The 19563-nt window shown below is 53.5% G+C and overlaps 2 protein-coding genes across 2 annotated transcripts in view; one reads left to right on the top strand and one right to left on the bottom strand.

Annotated features, from left to right (window-relative positions):
* RIMS4 (regulating synaptic membrane exocytosis 4) overlaps window positions 1–11232 on the top strand; it is a 70028-nt gene extending 58796 nt beyond the window's left edge. The window contains exons 3-6 of the mRNA XM_043480416.1: window positions 409–521; window positions 804–905; window positions 1509–1648; window positions 6729–11232. Coding sequence (XP_043336351.1) covers window positions 409–521; window positions 804–905; window positions 1509–1648; window positions 6729–6947 — 574 coding nt within the window. The 3' untranslated portion in view covers window positions 6948–11232. The remainder of the gene's footprint in view (window positions 1–408; window positions 522–803; window positions 906–1508; window positions 1649–6728) is intronic.
* An 844-nt stretch (window positions 11233–12076) lies between these two features.
* Window positions 12077–17985, bottom strand: KCNK15 (potassium two pore domain channel subfamily K member 15). Its single transcript, XM_043480256.1, has 2 exons — window positions 17641–17985; window positions 12077–13026 (listed from the first exon to the last, which is right to left on the bottom strand). The coding sequence occupies exons 1-2, from the start codon at window positions 17921–17923 to the stop codon at window positions 12329–12331; spliced, it is 981 nt and encodes a 326-aa protein (XP_043336191.1). The 5' UTR covers window positions 17924–17985; the 3' UTR covers window positions 12077–12328.
* Between the last annotated feature and the right edge of the window lie 1578 nt (window positions 17986–19563).

Genomic DNA, 19563 nt, shown 5'->3' with positions numbered 1-19563 from the left:
CACCATTTCCTTTCTAATTAGCTCCCGGGCAGTGCTGCTGGTCCCTGGACCACACTCTGAGTATCAGCCCTAACCCATAGAGCCAGGCATGGACAAGCATCACCTCCTGAGAGTCCTACCTGGAGAGGCATCATACCCATTTCATGGAAGAAGAACCCGAGACTTGGCAAGGAGAGGTCAGACAGGACATAGAAACTAAGCCCTAGAATTTTGGAGTCAGAGCGGAGATTTTAGGGGCATTAAAGTAGAAAGAAAGAAGCGAGAGGACACTGGCCTGCCTGAGACTGGGAGATGGATGTGGACAGAATCGCTGTGGAATTAGGGAGGTTCTGGAGCTGACTGCCTGAGTCATCCGAGTCCTCAGTTGGCCCCCGGGAACGTCTGTTTTTGTCTCATTCTTTCTTGCAGCCTTAACTATGGGGGAGTTTGCCTGGCATCAGATGCCCAGTTCAGTGACTTCCTGGGCAGCATGGGGCCGGCACAGTTTGTGGGCCGCCAGACCCTGGCCACCACGCCGATGGGTGAGTGTCCCAAGACCTGTTCCAAAGGGGGTGGGGGTCCCCACCAGAAGCCCCGTGTCTCTCCTCTGCCTGGGTTACATCCACTGAGCACTCGGCCTGGAGCCCAGGTCGCACCTGCCAGGCGCTCTGCAGAGCCCGGGCGCTCGGCGTGGGGGTTGGTTCTGGTTGGTTTGTGGCTGGGAGCAGGGGAAGGGAATTGCATCCTCAACAGAGAGGAGGAGCTGAGTCCTTGATGGAGTTTCCAAGCCGCTTCCCAGTCTCAGCTCTCGGGGCCTGTTGCAGGGGACGTGGAGATCGGCTTGCAGGAGCGGAACGGTCAGCTGGAAGTGGACATCATCCAGGCTCGGGGTCTGACGGCCAAGCCAGGCTCCAAGACACTGCCAGGTGTGGGGGCTGCCCTCCCGTCTGCCAGGCGGGGGTGGAGGTCTGGGAGGATGTCCTGCGGTGTAGCTAGGTCCAGAGGAGAGAAGATGGTGTCCAACTGGGGGTCTCCCTCCCCTTAAAGCTAGTGACTCCTGTGTCACTGGCGGTTTAGAATTTATTCTGGAGACCCAGTTGAAATTGTCCATTGACCTTGTCCACCTCCTTGACTTCACTGAGCTGGAGGTTCAGAGACCATCTTTGGTTTTTTTTTTTTTGTGGTTCTCCCATTTGTGATTCTACCCTAGCACCTGGTAGGGTGCATGGAATGCCTTGAGTGTTCGGCAAACATTGGAGTGAGTGGGTCAGCCGTGAGTGTGTAAGCCCAGGAAGGGTGGGCAGGCCAGGGACTGAGAGAGGGAAAGGGTGGGCAAAGGGGCAGGCGGGCAGGACCCCTCAAGAGGGTAGTGTAGACCCCAGCCAGCCCTGACTGCACCCCACCCCTGTTGCCTCGTCCCTGGACTCCCTGGGGGCACCCCGATCCGCAGCAGTGGGTCCCTCTGCTGCACCCTCTGCCCACCATTGGAGGCCCAGGCTGCCGCTCACCCTGCTGACCTCTGTCCTTAGCCGCCTACATCAAGGCCTACCTGCTGGAGAACGGCGTCTGCATCGCCAAGAAGAAGACCAAAGTCGCTCGCAAGTCGCTGGACCCACTGTATAATCAGGTGCTGCTGTTTCCTGAGAGTCCCCAGGGCAAAGTCCTGCAGGTGAGGGGCCAGGGGCGGGCAGGGGGGTGCCCTCTGCAGGGCCTCACCTGGAGAAAGCAGAGCACTCTGGTGGATCTGAGCACCACCATTTGTGGTGCGACTTGGAGCAAGTTCCTTTCTGAGCCTCAGCTTCTTTATCTGTAAAATGGGGATGGTAACAGTAGCCGCCGGTAGAGTTACCGTGACAGCGGAATGCGTGCTTTGTGCGAAAAGGTATTTGCAAGTTTGGCCTGTAGTAATGATGATGATCACCATCATCACCTCTGGAGGCCAGGGGCTTAGCATGGAGTGCAGTGCTAATAGACTGAAAGCCTTTTGAGGATCCAGAGATCTTTGGCCCCCTGACTTTTAGGAAGATCCTAGTGGTCACCTTGGAGAAGGCAATGGCATCCCACTCCAGTACTCTTGCCTGGAAAATCCCATGGACGGAGGAGCCTGGTAGGCTGCAGTCCGTGGGGTCCCTAAGAGTCAGACATGACTGAGCGACTTCACTTTCACTTTTCACTTTCATGCATTGGAGAAGGAAATGGCAACCCACTCCAGTATTCTTGCCTGGAGAATCCCAGGGACGGGGGAGCCTGGTGGGCTGCCATCTGTGGGGGTCGCACAGAGTCGGACATGACTGAAGCGACTTAGCAGCAGCAGCAGTGGTCACCTAGGGCTTCCTTGGTAGTTCAGCAGAAAAGAATCCACCTGCCAATGCAGGAGACATGGGTTTGAAGAAGGAAATGGTAATATACTGCAGTACTCTTGCCTGGGAAATCTCATGGACAGAGGAACTTGACAGGTTACAGTCCATGGGGTCAGAAACGACTCAGCAACTAAACAAAAAACAACAAAAGATGTTCGCTGAAACTAGCGATACCTGCCCATCGTGGGGTCGGCAGGGCCCAGGCTGGATGCCTTAGGAGCCACATGCCTACTCTCTTTGAGCTGCCATTTGTTTTTGTTTGTTTGTCTTTGTTTTTGAAAATACTTATTTTTTTGGCCACTCCGGGTCCTAGTGCAGCACATGGACTCTTAGTTGTAGCGTGTGGGATCTAGTTCCCTAGTTTACCAGGAATCACACTCGGACGCCCTGCATTGAGAGCGTGGAGTCTTAGCCACTTGACCACCAGGGAGGTCCCTCAGAGCCACTATTTGGGCATCTCTAGTTTACACCTCAGTCCCTTTCTCCTAACCTGAACAGGCAAAGCACACAAGGGTAGGGCCAAGGTGTTACACGTCTCCAAGACAGTGGGCTGTTGGCAAGCTGTAAAGTCCAAGTCCTGTCTAGGACACAGTCTTTCAATTTGTAGGTTGTGACCCATCAGCAATTTATGAACTTGGTTTAGTGGTTGTTTTGTTTTTTTTTTTTTAATGGAGTGGAATAGGAAATAGGAAAGAAATGGAAAATAGGACTAGGAAAGAAAACATTTCTCATTCTTAGTAAGGCAAGTCTTATTTGGTGGAGCCACGTGCTTCAGTTGTGAATCTCACGTGTTCATTGGATGATGATTTAAATGTCTATCTTGCTGTGTATATCAGTCAGAATAAAGTTTGGAAAAATCTTTCTGATCTAGAGGTATTCAAAGACAATTTAAAACAACCAGAAGGCCATCTGGGGGCCACGTCTGTGTTTTCTGGCCTGAGCATCTTTGTAGAAGTTCCAGAGCACATCCTGTCTGGGATGCAGAAAGATAGAGAAATAGAAATATGGCATGTGGGTCCTTGCTGCTGAGCCTTCTGACTAGTGTCAGGGTAAGACACACCCACGACAATTGAGCGATGCCAGCTGTGTTCACCTGCTAAAACTGCCATAACAAAATACCGTAGACCTGGGGTCTTAGACAACAGAAATTTATTTCTTACAGTTCTGGAGGCTAGAAGTCCAAGATCAAAGTGTCACAAGTTGTTTCTACTGAGGCCTCTCTCCTTGGCTTGTAGACGGCCACCTTCTTGCTGTGAACTCATACGGTTCTTTTTCTACACCCAGGCATTCCTGGGGTCTGACTGTGTGTCCTAATCTTCTGTTCTTATGACAACACCAGTTAAAATCGCATCCCACACTAATGGCCCATTTTAATGTAATCACCTTAAAGGACCAGTCTCCAAATACAGTCAGTGTTCTGGGGTTAGGGCTTCAATATGAAATTGAGGGGCACGCAGTTAAGCCCATAACACTGATGATAACAAATCCACTCACACACTCAGACTTGGGCTGCTTCTTTTTTTTTTTTTTTTTAATTGAGGATATAGTTGCCGTACGATGTTATGTTAGTTTCTGCTGTATAAGGAAGTGACTCAGCCTTCTGTGTACATATAGCCCCTCCCTCCTGGGCCTCCCTCCCATTCCCCACCCCTCTAGGTGACCAGCGAGCACCTGTGCTACACAGCAGTTCCCACTAGCTCACTGTTTTACACATGGTATCCGATCAGTTACCAAGGGGGCATCGACAACTTATTAGTTGAGTGACCTCGGGCAAATGATTTAATCTCCCTGAGCCCCAGTTTAAACAGCTGTGAGATTGGAATCCTTTTTTATAGTATTGTTAGGAAGATTGAATCTAGGGCTGGTTTAGCCTTAGAACAGTTCCTGACATGCAGTAACCAATAGCCGTGGCCCGTGTTGTTTGCCTATCTCTCTGCATGCTTGAGGAACGGCTTACAGCTTACAGTGATCCTCCACATTTATTATCTCCTGTGATCCTCGCCCGCCAGGTAAGCCAAGTGTGGATGATTCCATTTACAAACAAGAACCCTGAGTCTCGGTGAGGCTAAGTGACTTGGCCCGAAACGACCTAGACAAGACTGGAACTTGAACCTACATATGTCTGACCCCAAAGTGTGTGCATCAAGACAGTAGGTCTTCTGAGCGATCAGCCAGCCCACCTTTAGAGAGGGGCATTAGAACCTGAGGAGAGCAAATGAGGGTCTGGCAGCCACAGAGAGCACCTGTCTGGCCGCTCTAAGAGGAAGGTAGAACGAGGAGTGGGGAAGGTACTGCACAGACGAGTCTGTTGGAAAAAAGGAAGGAGGCTAGTATGTGTGTTCTACACGTGGCAGCCACTTTTAAAAAACTGAAGTATCATTGATTTACAATGTTGTATTACTTTCAAATGTGCACCAAAGTGATTCAGTTCGTTTTTTCAGATTTTATTCTACTATAGGTTATTCCAAGATACATAGTCCCCTATATGTGTGTGTGCACGCTTAGTTGCTCAGTTGTGTCCAGCTCTTTGCAACCCCATGGACTGTAGCCCACCAGGCTCCTCTGTCCATGTGGATTCTCCAGGCAAGAATACTGGAGTGGGTTGCCATGCCCTCCTCCAGGGGATCTTCCCAATCCAGGGATCGAACCCAGGTCTCCCACATTGCAGGTGGATTCTTTACCATCTGAACCAGCAGGGAAGCCCATAGTCCCCTATGCTATACAGTAAATCCTTGTTGCTTTTCTGTTTTATATATGGTACTTTGTTGATCCCATACTCCTAATTGTCCCTCCCTTCCTTCCCTTCCCTTCCCCTTTGGTAACCATAACTTGTTTTCTGTGTCTGTGAGTCTATTTCAGTTTTGCATATACATTCATTTGTGTTATTTTTCTAGATTCCACATTTAAGTGATATCATATAGTATTTGTCTTTCTCTGTCTGACTTCTTCACCAAGTATAATATATTCTAGGTCTATTCACCTTGCTGCAAATGGCAATATTTCATTGTTTTTAAAGCTGAGTAATATTCCATTGTGTGTGTGTGTGTATATACATATCATATCTTCTTAAGCCAGTTGTCTGTTGACGAGCACTTGGATGGTTTCCATGTCTTGACTGTTGTAAATAGTGCTGCTATGAACATTGGGGTGCGTGTATCTTTTAAAATTAGAATTTTCGTCTTTTTCCAGATATGTACCCAGGAGTGGGATTGCTGGATCATATGGTAGCTCTATTTTAAGTTTTTTAAGGACCCTCCATAGTGGGCTGTACCAATTTACATTCTCATGCACAGCATAGGAGGGTTCCCTTTTCCCCCTGTCCTCTACAGCTTTTATTGTCTGTAGACATTTTGGTGATGGCCATATTGTCTGGTGTGAGGTGATACCTCCTTGTGGTTTTTGATTTGCATTTTTCTAACAGTGATGTTGAGCATCTCTTCATGTGCCCATTGGCCATCTGTATGTCTTCTTTGGAAAAAGATCTGTTTATGTCATCTGCCCATTTTTTAATTGTTTCTCCCCCAATATTGAGTTGTATGAGTTGTTTATCCATTTTGGATATTAACCCTTTGTCAGTCTTACTATCTGCAAGTATTTTCTCCCATTTCTGTCACTTGTCTTTTTGTATTTTGATGGTTTCCTTTGTTGTGGAAAAGTTTTTTCTATGTTTGATTAGGTCCCACTTGTTTATTTTGGCTTTTCTCTCTTTTACCTTGGGCAAGCGATCTATGAAAATATTGCTACTGTTTATGTCAGAGAATGTTTTGCCTAAGTTCTTTTCTGGGAGTTCGCTGGTGTCATGTTTTAGGTGTTTAAACCATTTTGAGTTTACTTTTGTATATGCTGAGAGAGAGTCTTCTAACTGTATTGATTTACATGTGGCTGTTCTACTAACCACTTTTATTTTTTTAATTTATTTAAAGCTTTTTAAAAATTTTGTTTATTTTCTTTATTTGTCTGTGCCAGGTCTTAGTTGGGGCATGTGAGATCCAGTTCCCCAACCAGGGATCCAGCTCAGGCCCTGCATTGGGAGAGTGGAGTCTTAGCCACGGGACCACTAGGGAAGTCCCAATTACTAACCCCTTTTAAAACCTTTATTTCTGAGGATCTGGAAGCAGAGGGCAGGTGGATGAGGGGGTAGGTAGGACACTCACAATGTAGGGTCAGCCCTCAAGGCTGTGGCTCAAAGATGGGGTAGGTCGAAAGGAAGAGCAAGATTGGAGGCAAGAATCCCATCATCCAAGAGCATCTGGTGGGACTTGAGCCATTTTAAGGCGGTGGACTTCCAGGACCCGGAGATGAATAAGGCACGCGGTGACCCCAGGTTCTGTTTCTGGGCCTGTGAGTGGCGTTGGCAGGATCTGAACCACTGTGTCTCTTGCCCCGCAGGTGATCGTATGGGGGAACTACGGGCGGATGGAGCGGAAGCAGTTCATGGGCGTGGCCCGCGTGCTGCTAGAGGAGCTGGACTTGACCACCCTGGCCGTGGGCTGGTACAAGCTCTTCCCCACCTCCTCCATGGTGGACCCAGCCACGGGCCCCCTGCTCCGGCAGGCGTCCCAGCTGTCCCTCGAGAGCACCGTGGGGCCCTGCGGCGAGCGATCTTAGTGCCGGGGAGGGGGAGGGGCTCCCCGAGATGGTCCGGAGACCGCCCAGCCCCGACCTGGGACCCCAGGCCCCGGGGCATATTGAACAGAGGAGGCCGGGGTTCTCCCCCACCCAGTGGGGAAGCTGAATGGGGAGACCTGACCCCCCAGGGCCCCTCCTCACTCCTTCTTTGCCTCCTATTCCCCGAGACCTTCCCTCTCCCGATGGGATTGGCTGCACTTTTGACTTGGCCGGTTCTTGACCTGGTGGATGTGTCTGCAGTCCGGAGAAAGGAAAGATCGAGGCGGCAGAGCACACCATCCTCCTGCCCCCGACTCTGTCCGACCGCACCCCCTTTTTGCCTCCTTGGAAGCTCGCTGCCCGGAGTCACGTCCAGAACCCAGCGGCCATCTCCATGGTGCCAATTACCAGCAAGTGTCTTTCCTGCGGCACCGGGTTCAGGCAGCTACTCCTGCCCCCCGAGCCTACGGGGCAGCTTTGCAAGGATCCGGCGCCAGCTCCGGGGGCCCTGCGCCCCCGACTTGAAGAGGAGCTCAGGTCTCCCTCCGCCTGCCCATGGAAGGAGCTCTGCCGCCGCCTGTTTGAGTCCATCTGTCCGTCCCGGCTCTAGGACATGGGGTCCAGCAGGAACCAGGGGAAAGGAAGGGGCTGCCCAGGGCCTGGCAGGGACCCCCAGGGCACCTGGCTCAGTGGGGCTGTAAGAAGCTAGTTTGCACACTGTGGGCGGACTGGAAAGAACTCTGTTGGCTGTGTTTCGTCCTAGGAGCTGCGGGACCCTAATTTTCAAGAACCCCAGCCCCAGAGAGCTCGCCAGTCTCTGAATTTGGGGGATGCCGGTTTGGAGAGGGATTCTGAAGAAAGCTGGGATTGGGACTGATGGTGCCAAGGCGAGGGATTCCCTGGTAGGAGAATCCCTCCTTGTGGAATGAGGTCAAAGGTCATCTTGTCTGGCCCTCTGCCTCCGGGCTAAGGGCCTGGGGAGGCACCCGAGCTCCCCAGTTTTAGTCTTTTTAAACCAACCATCCTGTACTAAGGGCAGAGCCCACTGCTCCGGCCTCAGTGACCTTGGCTCAAGGAGAGAAAGAGCGAGGCGAGACAGGAGTGTGAGAAAGGGGAGATTCCTTCTTGAGCAGGCCCAGGGGGCTGCCTTCCCGGCCCCGCCCGGCCCGGTCCTCCCCGGAGCCTTCGGAAGCCCTTTTGCATGCAGGGAGGACATAGGCTGGCCCCTTCTGTAGAAGCACATTTCTGCCACCTCCCCTGGGAGGCACCCAGCCACCCACACCCCACACCCCCCCATCATTCCCCAGTCCTGCTGTGTAGGACGTAGTCTTGGTTAGCCGGGTAGGCTTAGAGTGCCTGGCCCTGGGCCTGGTCTTAGCTTCACATAGAGTCCTTACAGAGGGGATGGAGAAAATTCCAGGAGGCAGCCTTCTCCCTGCCGGCCTGGCCTGGGTCCAAGCCTGGACCTGGTTCAGGGGAGGCTGGCCCCTCCTCCCTCTCCTCCTCCTCTCTTTCCTCCCCCTCCTCATGTAGGGTTGTAGCCAGAGCCGCCCCTGACACTCAGATGTTCTGATTTATTACCCTTGGGACTGATTTTATTTAGGAAGCGCTTCTGAGGATGTGGGCCTTGGCAGAGGGGGCCTGGGCTCCATCAGAGGAGGTGGTTTTCCACTGAGGATTGCCCGACTATGTTCTGTCCCACCTTGTCCCCACTCCCCACCCCACCCCCACTTTAGGCTGTGGACCAGGTGAGTCCTTCCACCTGGAACTCCCCTCTCCTGGCCTGTTCCCAGCCCTGGGCATCCTTTGAAGTCCTGGTTGAGTTATAACACCCCCGCTGCATGGGCGTGGGGAGATGGAGGCGCCCCCTCCTTGGTCCAGGAGGCCTTCTGAAACTGAAATCCCAAGGCTGGGGGGGAGGCCGCGGGGCTCAGAATTGGCCCCTCCCCTGTGCTTTTTTTTTTTTTAACCAGTGTGATTTCTCTGCCGTTTGTTTATTACTCACCATTCGGAATATTTTGAGCCAGGAGAGCGCCTTCTCTCTCCAGCTGTCACTGCTCTGGTAGTTCAGGGGTAGCATTTCAAAGCCGGGGTGGGGCCTGGCTGTCCCAACCTGAGGACAGGGGGGCACAGCCTTGCTCCCCCAACCTGAGCCTGCCCTGGTGGGGGGTGGGCCTGCACAGCCTTTATAAAGAGAGAAGGCGCTCCAAAGCAATAACATCCTGAGGGTGGTCACCGAGGGCCCCCCTCAATGACTTTCTGTTCGTTCTGTGGTTTCTCAGCTCACCTCCCGGAGGGGTGGCGTGGCACGGGGGCTGGAGCCCTCTTTCTTTGTATCATCGTTGTGAGCACATGGCCGCCTTCCAAGGGGCTCCGACCATTGAGCGTGGGGACCCCCCTCCCCGCCCCATCTGTCCTCACCCAGGGATGGGAGCTTGGGGAGGGAGTAGCTGGGGAACCTTCCAGCCCACTCCTGTCTGATCCTTTGCCAGCTCAAACTCCCCCATTCGGAGAAGAGCTGAGAGGGTGGCACTGGGGGAATTAGGGGTGTGGGGGACCTGGGGGTCTCTAGGGGATGGTTCTTTTTTCAATCTCTGGGCCAAAGGTCACATGCTGGGGTACAGTGGGAGGGAGTCATCTCCACTTTTCTTTTCCAGAATCTGCCTGTCATACTAAAATGAAAGGGGCTTTGGGACCATCAGTGAAATGATTTCCATCTTAACAAAGAGATCACAGGCCCCTGGGGTCACCTGTGAGTTCACGACACTGGCAATCTGGGCCTCTTCAACCCCCCAGAGGCTGAGCTGGAGCCAGGGCAGGGCTAAGTGGGGCCACCATCTCCCCCCCCCCCCAATATTTCCTCTGCCCTCTCTCCGTGGCCTTCTCCCAGGGGCCTTGAAAAGATGGGCAGTGCCGATTGTTGTCCATCTGAGGGGGCAGGAAACCGAAGCTCAGCATCAGTAAGTGGCTTGCCCAAGACAAGACCCTTCAGCAATGAGGCCAGAGCAGAAGCAGCTCTGTCCATACTCCAGGGGACAGCAGACCATTGCTCCAGGGCACATCTGCCATAATAAGGACCTGTGACCTTTAGACCCTCCTTTCTTGCATCTCAATGGGCCAGTAGTTTTTCTGGGCCTTGGGTTTGGGGGGAAGGGTTGCCATAGAGACCTTGTTCTCCTGGGTTGGGGTGGGGAGGGTCTGCCTTGACTGATGTGAGGCTGTGCAGGCCGTGGTCCTGGTCTTGATCTTAAGTGGGGACTCCTCCCCAATCCAGAGACCACAACCCCTCTGGGACCACTCTGAGGGAGGGGCCAGACACCACTTCCTGGGGGTGTGTGGGAGTGAGGGGGGCGGTGGTACACCTCACCTTAAGGCATTTCCCCCCCAAACCTTCAGGTGGAATAACAAGGGAACTTCTCAGAGTGCTTTTCATACCTTTTTGTTTTCAAAGTGCTTTAATCTCCCGTGTACTCTCACAAGAGCTCCCGGGCAGTCAGTGGGGGCCTGGGTGAGTTATCAGCCCCATTTTACAGAAGAAGCTGAGGCCCGGGGAGGGGAAGGTGCTCGCTAAGGTCCCACTGTGAGTTGATGGCTGAGCCCAGATCTCCAGCAGTTCAGATCTCTTTTCTTCAATGCGGGGCAAAGCAGAGTTGAGGTCATGCACTTGACAAGCTGATCCACTGTCCAGCTCCTCACATCTGGAGCTCATGGGCACATCTCAACGGTGAGAGGCACCGCTGAGCCCCGCTTCCCTTGGAGCACAGCTGTTGCGTTAGGCAAGGCCACCTGCATTTATTTATTGAGCAGCAGCCCTGTGCCAGACCCAGGGGACGGGGTGCCCCGACTCCATCGCCCACTGTCCTGTAACGACTTGTCTGGGCTCCAGGAGGCCCATGTCTGTATAGCGGCACCTCTGAGTGGACGGAAAGCTTTCAGGTCCATGAGCTCATCTGACTCACAAACCCCACCCGGGAGGCGCTGACTGTGCCCGTTTGACTCATAGCTTCTGTGAGGGCAAAGTGGAGACTTGAACTGGGGCCTCGGACATCATCTCTGAGCCCTTTCACCCCACCACTGCCTCCTGAGGGGGTGGCAGGAAGGCAGACCCCTGGTCCTCAGGCCCATTCTCCATTCACCTTTCCCCTCTTCCCTCTCCAGGAGCAGGAGCCCCTCAGGCTTTGGGGGAGGGAGGGTTTCTGGGGCCCCTGGGTTGGAGCAGGTCACGTTGCATTGTGTTCATGACCATGTAGCTCATGTTGAAAATTAAAGTTTTTGGCTTTTCTAACCCAGCCTGCTCTGTTTTGTGTTGCCGCAGTTCTCTCTGGGATGCTGAGGGCTGTTAATTTTAATGACCTGAGTGCTGTGGGATGTCAGCTTTGTTAGTGTCCGTTTATGGGTGTGGGGCCCATCCCGGGACCACTTCCAGAGATGCACAGGAGGGAACAGGGCACTGGGAGAACCCATTTTACAGATGTGGAAACTAAGGCCCAGGGAGGGGATGAGGATTCCCTGAAGTCCCATTGTGGGTGATTGGCAATAACCAGACCTCACAGTTCCCAGAAGAGACTCTGGCCCAGGGACTGCGCTGGCAGTCCAGTGGTTGACTCCACACTTAAGAGAGTCAAGATTTGATCCCTAGTCAGGGAACTAACATCCCACATACTGTGCAGAGGAGCCAGGGGCTGGGGTGGGGGAGAAGACTGGCCCAGGTAGTCCCAGTGACATGGTGGGTGTCAGCAAGACCCCCTTCCCCCATCCGAAACGGGCTGGCCAAGGACAAAGAATATGAGATTCCGGACTGGGGCCAATTCCACTCTACATGCCGAGTAAGAGAATGAGTAGTCTTTAAAGAGTGCACAATTTGCCCAGCGGTCCACGCTGGATGGTAAATGTTTCTCTTCGGTCCATGTGATCCCCGTGCTTCTCATAGTGGGAGCCACTGACCTGGTTAGGATTCCAGTGTGGGAAGCCGTGCATTTCCCCCACAACACAGAAAACCCACGTCACACAACAGAAAAACGGGCCTGTGGAGAATGCGTGTGGCCACGCTTTCCTAGAACAATTTGGACCACAGGGGACTTGCACCTATGGGGCAACTTAAGAGTCGTACTTTTGCTTATGATGCGACTTTTAATGTATTTTTGGAGAGGAGGGCGGGGCTCGTGCCACAGAAGGGAGTGAGAAACTGCTCGTGGCAGAGGACGGCATTGAGGCCACGGCCCCTCAGCCCTTCTCCAAGCTCTGGGGAGGGTGCGCGGACAGGTGAATCCAGACCAGGTTCTAGGATCCAGGTTCTAGGCTCGACCCCCCGGATGAGTCCTGTGGGATTTCTGGGGCCCATCCCAGGACCACTTCCAGAGATGCACAGGAGGGAAGGGCTATCAGATGGACTTCCGCCGGGCCGGGGGCCTGCCGGCTCTGCCGCCGCCCCCAGCCCCGGGGCTGGCGGGGGGCGAGAAGCCGGGATTGTCGCGGGCGCACAGCTCCAGCGGGTGCAGGCGGCAGGAGATGGAGATGCGGCCGGCGCGCTGCGCGGGGGCTCGGCTCTCGGGCGCCCGACTCTCGGGCGCCCCCCGGCGGAGCGGGCGGGCAGCGCGCTCAGGCGCGTCCGCGCCGGCCGCCAGGAAGCGCAGGACCACGAGGTTGAGGAAGGCGCCGATGACCGTGAGCCCCAGCAGGATGTACAGGAAGCTGAAGGCCACGTAGGGCGGCTTCCTCTGCAGCGCCTCGTCGCTCTGCAGCGCCACAAAGTCGCCGAAGCCGATGGTGGTGAGGGTGATGAAGCAGTAATAGTAGGCGTGGAAGAAGGTCCAGCCCTCGAAGTGCGCGAAGGCGGCGGCCCCGAGCGCCAGGGTGGCCGCGCACACCAGCAGCCCGGCCACCGCCATGTTCTCGGGGGACACGCGCGGCCGCCGCAGGCCCAGACAGCGCTTGGCCGCCAGCAGGAGGCGCCGCACCAGCGCGTTCAGCCGCTCGCCTAGGCTCTGGAAGGTGACCAGGGTCAGGGGGATGCCGAGGAGCGCGTAGAACATGCAGAAGACCTTGCCCGAGTCCGTGCCCGGAGCGGCGTGGCCGTACCCTGGAGCAGGAAGGAAGGGGAAGGCTGACGAGTGTCCACGTCCCTCTCACACACTCTCACACACAGGTCTTCCTGCCTGGTCTCTCTCCCCATCCTCCAGAGCCCGCAGAACATGTTGAAATGCTAGTTCGAACTAGGTCATTCCCTCGGCTTTAAAACCTTGTGTGACTACCCATAATCGGCCCAAGTTGTAAACAACCTAAAATGTCCCTCACCTGGGGAATGGATAAACAACCTGTGGTATGTCCATACAACGGAATAATTTTTTTCAGCCACAGGGAGGAAGGAACTGCTATTTTCTCAGCAACAGAGGATGGCTCTCAAATGTTTCATGCTGAGTGAAACGAGCCAAGTTCAAAAAGCTACATATTGCTTGGTTCCATTTAAATGACATTCTGTAGGATAACTGGCAAAACTTCTGTGGCAAAACTGTAGGATCAGAGAACAGACCTGTGGTTGCCAGTCCTTGGAGTTGAGGAAGGGGAGTTAACGAACTACAAACAGGCACGATAGAATTTGGGGGAGTGATAGAAATGTTCTGCCTTGAAATCATGGCTGCAGTTACACGACAGGTTTTCATTTGGCAAAACCCGCACGAGTGTACACTGAAAAAGAATGAATTTGAATGTCTGTAAATTGTGCCCTTGATAGAAAAAAAAAAATCTGTTGTGGCTTCCCAGTACCCAGAGGATAAAGTCCTTGTTCTCAGCTAACATCACAATCTGAGCTCCTTCCCGCCTCCAGCCTCACGCCATGTTTCCCCACCACCCTGTCCTTTTCTCGTGACTTCCCTCCCCTCAGTGATCTTTTCCCCCGCCCGCATCCATGTCGCCCTTCCCAGTTCCTGTGCCAGGCCAGCTCTCACGAAACACCTCTTCAGTCTGGTGGAGTCCCTCACTGAGTCCCCTGAACTGTGTAGGGAACGTAAACATGAGTGGGCTTCCTTGAGTCTCAGCACACAGAACAATCACTGTGGGATTAGTGGCTGTGTTCTCTCTTCCAGGACCCAAGGAGTGAAAGCTTTCATGGTATTCTCAAAGGGCCCCATAACCCAGGAAAAGTCAGGTGTTCCTTCCCCAATAGAATATGCCTCTTCTAGCAAATTGGCCCCATCTGCCGAACGATAAATACACCTTTGGCCTGTGCTGTTCCCCAGTGAGGAAAGTCGTCCTCTAAAACACACACATGCAAAGTGATGTGTGCCCGTGAGCTGTTGTTGCCACACTGTTGGTGACAGCAAAAATAAGAAACAGCCTAAATGTCCATCAAAAAGAGCCTGGGGAAACCAGCCATGGTGCCATCCCATGATGGTTGTGGTTCCAACTGAGGGCGATTGAGCCCCTGAGGGGACCACTGGCCATGTCTGGAGACAGTGTCGGTTGTCACACCTGGGAGCTATCGGGATCTGGTGGGTACAGGCCAGGGTCCTGTTAACATTCTTTGATGCACAGGACAGTCCCCACAGTCAGAATTTGTTGTTATTTTTCAGTCGCTAAGTCATGTCCGACTCTCTGCGACCCCATGAACTGTAGCCTGCCAGGCTCCTCTGTCCATGGGATTTCCCAGGCCAGAATACTGGAGAGGGTTGCCACTTCCTTCTCCAGGGGCTCTTCATGATCCAGGGATCAAACCTGCGACTCCTCATAACCACAGGACTGCTGGGGAAGTCCCTGCTCATAACCTCCTTAGAGAATTTGTCTAGCTGCTTAACATCTGCCTGATTCCTAGGTGTTTGATTAATATTTATGTATCATGAAATAAAATTACACGTTGTCACTCAAAAAAAAAAAAAAAAAAAAAACCACAAACCTGTGACTTCCTGCATTGGCAGGTGAATTCTTTACCACTGAGTTACCAAGGAAGCCCACCAGAATAGCCAGTCCAAAATGTCAACAGTGCCAAGGTGGAGAAGCCCTGCTAATCAGCCATGAAAAAGGACACAGTTCTTCAGGGACTGATGTAAAGAAATAACCAAAATATACGAAGTGAAAAAAGCAAGAGACAAAAAGGCATGTATAACATAATGTCTCTATCACGTATAAAAGTGAAAGTAGCTCAGTCGTGTCCGACTCTTTGCAACCCCATGGACTCTATACAGTCCATGGAATTCCCCAGGCCATAATACTGGAGTGGGTAGCCCTTTCCTTCTCCAGGGGATCTTCCCAGCCCAGGGATAGAACCCAGGTCTCCCACATTGCAGGCAGATTCTTTACCAGCTGAACCACCAGGAAAGCCCAAGAACACTGGAGTGGGCAGCCTATCCCTTCTCCAGCAGCTCTTCCTGACCCAGGAATCGAACTGGGGTCTCCTGCATTGCAGATGGATTCTTTACCAACTGAGCTACCTGTGTGTGTGTTATAAAGGAATATATAGGCAGAGAAGATACTTGGAAGGACACTCAAAAAACAGATAACTGCATTTGATCCAGAGAAAGGAATTCATAGGTTGACAGATGCGGAAAAAGGGAGACTTCCTTTTCATCCTATACCTTTTGTACTGTGTGAAGTGTGTGCATATATAACATTTGAAATATCAACACTATATACATATATATATTTAAAGATCTATGACTCCACATTCATGTTTCTACGTCATGGCCCTATTAGTCTGCCTCTATCTATTTGAGGGGCAGGGACCCTGCTGCCACTAAACTGTGAGGTCCTTGAGGCCAGAGACAGGTCTAGTCATTTATCGTGTCCCTGGTCACCAGTGCCCTGCACAGACTAAGAGCTCAATGAAAGTTTAATAACCAATAATAATAATACTCAAACCAGATTGGAGGAGGTACAGAGTGCAAAACGGAGGAGCATCTTTAGGAATAAAAGGCCAGGCAGTGCTGTTTCCAGCCGTTTGTCTGGTTTTGACAGACAGGAAAATGAATAATGATAATAACTAAGCATGCTAGGTACTCTACATGGATTATTTTATTTAATCGTCCCAATGACTGTATGAGATTACTATCCCCATCTTACAGATAAGGAAACTAGGCTCAGAGGGAGAAAGCTGCCCAAAGGTCACAGGGTTGAGCTATTAACCACTATCCTCCATAGCTTCTTAGTGGCTCTTTTCTGTCGGTGCAAAGCTCAAGCCCTGGGTTCTGTCGCGTGGCCCTGTGCAAGGCTAGCTTCTGCAGCCTGGACTACACAGCCATACTGGCGCCCCCAGGTGGCCCAAAGCGGTAAAACTGCTATTTCCTCCGTCGCTTTCCACACCCTGGTCCCTACTCCCTCCCCATCCCAGGTGCAGGTCAGAGGCCAGCAGTCAGAAGTGGAGGCCGCCTCCAGCTGGGAGGCCTCCAAAATGTGGGGGAAGGCAGAGAAGGTGGACAGGGTCCCATACCACTGGGTGCAGTGACAGGGAGGGTCTTCGGCTGAGCCAAGATAGAGAAGCAGGGGTGCCCAGGCTGACAGGAGGGGTCAAAAGGGCTGAACAGGAGCTGGGCCCACAGTTGGCAAATAACGAATTGTCATTATTGTTCATTAACAATCCCTACTGAGCCTCAGGACTTGTGCTATGCATTTTACCCGCTTGGCCTCACTTAAACCTGGCAATCACTCAGTGAGATAGCAACATTAGCACGTTGTAGTTGAGGAAACCAGGGCTCAGAGAGGTACAATCAATTGCCAGAGAAGGCAGGAGGCAACAGAGATGAAAACCAGAACTCTGGCCTATGTAATTTTGGAATGCAGGCTTTCAACTCCACTGCTAAACCCACAAACTCACACTGACTTGCAAGAGCATTAAGAAGGAACTTTCTCCGCAGCACTGGTTTCCGGGGTGGTGGTCCAGGCCCAAAGAGACACTGGGGACCTCCAGAGCCAGCCTGGGGGAGTGGCTGGCACCCAGCATGGAGCCCAGAGAGCCTGCTCCTCCCCTTTTCTGCTTCCCCAGGCTTGGGCTCCGCAGGTACCAACCAGTCGGTAGCCATGGCAACGGTTGGCGGTCCAGATGCTGCAGAGAAAGTGCTCTGAATCCCCGAGGGTGAGGTCCAAAGCTGGTGATAATCAGTCATTCCTTTAACAAATATTTATTGAGTGTCTACTACAGGCTAGGCACTGGCCATATTGCGGGAACTAAGATTAGGCGCCCGTTCTCGTTTTTGTTATAATACAAAAATCAATCCCCCGCCCCTTTTTTTAGTGCTTTCTACTTGTCAGGCCCTGTGCTAAAACTTTCTACATATATTATCTCCTTAATGAAAACTGTCTCACTACAGCCTTGAGATACGGCCTATTAGCACCCCTCTTTTACAGAGGAGAAAACCTGAGGCTCAGAGAGGTTAAGCAACTGGCCTGAGGTCACACAGCTAACGTGATGCCCCCCCCAGGCAAGGAAGCAACTCCAGCCACTTGGGCTTCCGACTCCACTTAATCAGTCTCGAAGCCCCTGCCACTGCCTCTTGGCAACGGGGACCTACTGGCTCCTCCCAGCCGGGCCGGCGTGGAACCACAGAGAGCCCATTGGACAGAGGGAGGCAAGTGAGGCTGGAGAGCTGAAATGACTGCTCCAAAGTCACCCCGGCTGGCGGAGGCAGAGGTGGGACTGAAACCCCGGGAGGCCGCGGACGCCTGGGGATGGAGCGAGCGCGGAGGGGAGGCGCCGGGGGCCGCTCACCGATGGTGGTGACGACGGTGATGGCGAAGTAGAAGGAGCCGGCGAACTTCCACTGGCTGCCGGCGCGGTGCGGCTCGGCTTGCGGCGCCAGGCGCTGCAGCTCGCGGTAGTCCTCGGCCGAGAAGCCATACTTCCTCCGCAACTCGCTCCGCTTCTGGGCCAGCAGCCGCTTGCGGCCGCTCTCCGCCTCGGACTCGAGCGCGTCGAAGACGGCGGCGCCCACCAGGAGGTAGGAGAGGATGCACAGGACCAGCGCGGCGGTGCGCGCGCTCTGCTTCCTCATCGCAGAGCCCCGGGCCCCGCTCCCCGGCCCCGCGCCGCGCTCGCCGCCGCCCCGTCCATGCGCCCCGACGGTCGCCCCGCGCCCCCCTCGCGGCAGGAGTCGGGGCTGCGGGCGGCTGGGGTGTGGCACCCCGGGGCGGCGCCTCGGCGGGGCGGGGCGGGGCGAGGGGGCGACGAGGACCCGGAGGGCTCCTGCCGCTGCCACCTGCCCTCGCCTCCCCTGCCTTTGTTTCCCCGGGGGCGCCCCGGGGCTGTAGCGTCTGCAGGTCGTGACAGCGGGACCGAAGCGCCCAAAGCCCAGCTCTGCAGGCGCCCTATCTCCACCGCCCTCCTCGTCCGGTGACCTTGGGCAAGTCATTCATTCCTTCGTTCGGTCGGTCATCCAGCAAATATTTACCAAGCACCTACTGGTACACACAGTCTATTACATTCCTGGTGTAAATAGAACTGATATCCTCGGATAGAGGGTTGGATGGAAGTCAAACAAAAAGATAATGTAAGAAAAGTGTGAGGGTCTTCTCTGGCGGTCCAGCGGTTAAGACTCCGCGCCTCCGCTACTAGGGGCGTGGGTTGGATCCCTGGTCGGGGAACTAAGATCCCACAGGCCAAAAATTTAAAAAAAAAAAAAAGCGTGAGAAGGAAAACATCCTATCCTGCAAGGCGGGTGGAGGGTGGGAGTGGAAGGGACACTTACAGCTGAGATGGTGGAGAAAGCGTCCCTGGGGAGCGACTGGCAACAGTTCTGGTCCTTTAAGCAGAGAGGCCAGTGTGTCTGGAGTCACAGTGACTGGGGTGGGGGTCAGGGTGGGGGTGGGGATTAAAAGGAAGACAGAGAGTCCACTTCCCAGGGGGTTTTACAGGCCCTCTGAAAAGTTCCCTGGTGGCTCAGACCGTAAAGAGTCTGCCTGCAGTGTGGGAGACCTGGGTTCGATCCCTGTGTCGGGAAGATCCCCTGGAGAAGGAAATGACAACCCACTTCAGTACTCTGGCCTGGAGAATCCCATGGACAGATGAACCTAGTGGGTTACAGTCTATGGGGTTGCAAAGAGCTGGACACGACTGAGTGACTTGACTTGACTTCACTTCTTCAGTACAATAGAAGACCCTGGAAAGGCTGTAGGTAGGAAGACAAACGCCAGGGATCTAATTGACGTTTTTTTAAAAAACAGCATTCTGGCTGTCTTGTGGGAGAGAGATGGTGGTCCAGACTGAAGACCAGTTAGAAGACTCTTGTCCTCCAAACCTGTGCTGAGGGTGCGATGGAGATGGAGATGAGTGGGTGGGTCTGAAATGCTGGGGAGGTGGAGCCAGGCGCACTCGGCCAGCCGCATGCTCACATGACGTGCAGGAGTGACCGGTGTCCCATCCAGGCCTGGTCCGTAAACCTGCCCCACGTGCCAGGCCCCCACCGCTCTTCCCAACAGCAGACAATGCGGGCACCAACCAGCCCATCCCAAAGGAAATCAACCCTGACTATTCATTGGAAGGACTGAGGCTGAGGCTGAAGCTCCAATACTTTGGGCCCCTGATGCGAAGAGTCAACTCATTGGAAAAGACCCTGATGCTGGGAAAGATGGAGGAGGGAGGAGAAGGGGACGATAGAGAATGAGGTGGTTGGATGGCATCACCGACTTGATGGAC

This window comes from Cervus canadensis, chromosome 10 (genome assembly GCF_019320065.1).
Source record: "Cervus canadensis isolate Bull #8, Minnesota chromosome 10, ASM1932006v1, whole genome shotgun sequence".
Classification (NCBI taxonomy): Eukaryota; Metazoa; Chordata; class Mammalia; order Artiodactyla; family Cervidae; genus Cervus; species Cervus canadensis.
The sequence above is the reverse complement of the archived record's forward strand: the minus strand, read 5'-3'. Positions and strand labels throughout refer to the sequence as shown.

Coding starts and splice junctions, on each gene's coding strand:
- KCNK15 (XM_043480256.1), bottom strand. CDS start 17,923: ATGAGGAAGCAGAGCGCGCGCACCGCCGCGCTGGTCCTGTGCATCCTC. Junction 13,027..17,640: donor CACCGTCGTCACCACCATCG/GTGAGCGGCCCC, acceptor TTCCTGCTCCAG/GGTACGGCCACGCCGCTCCG.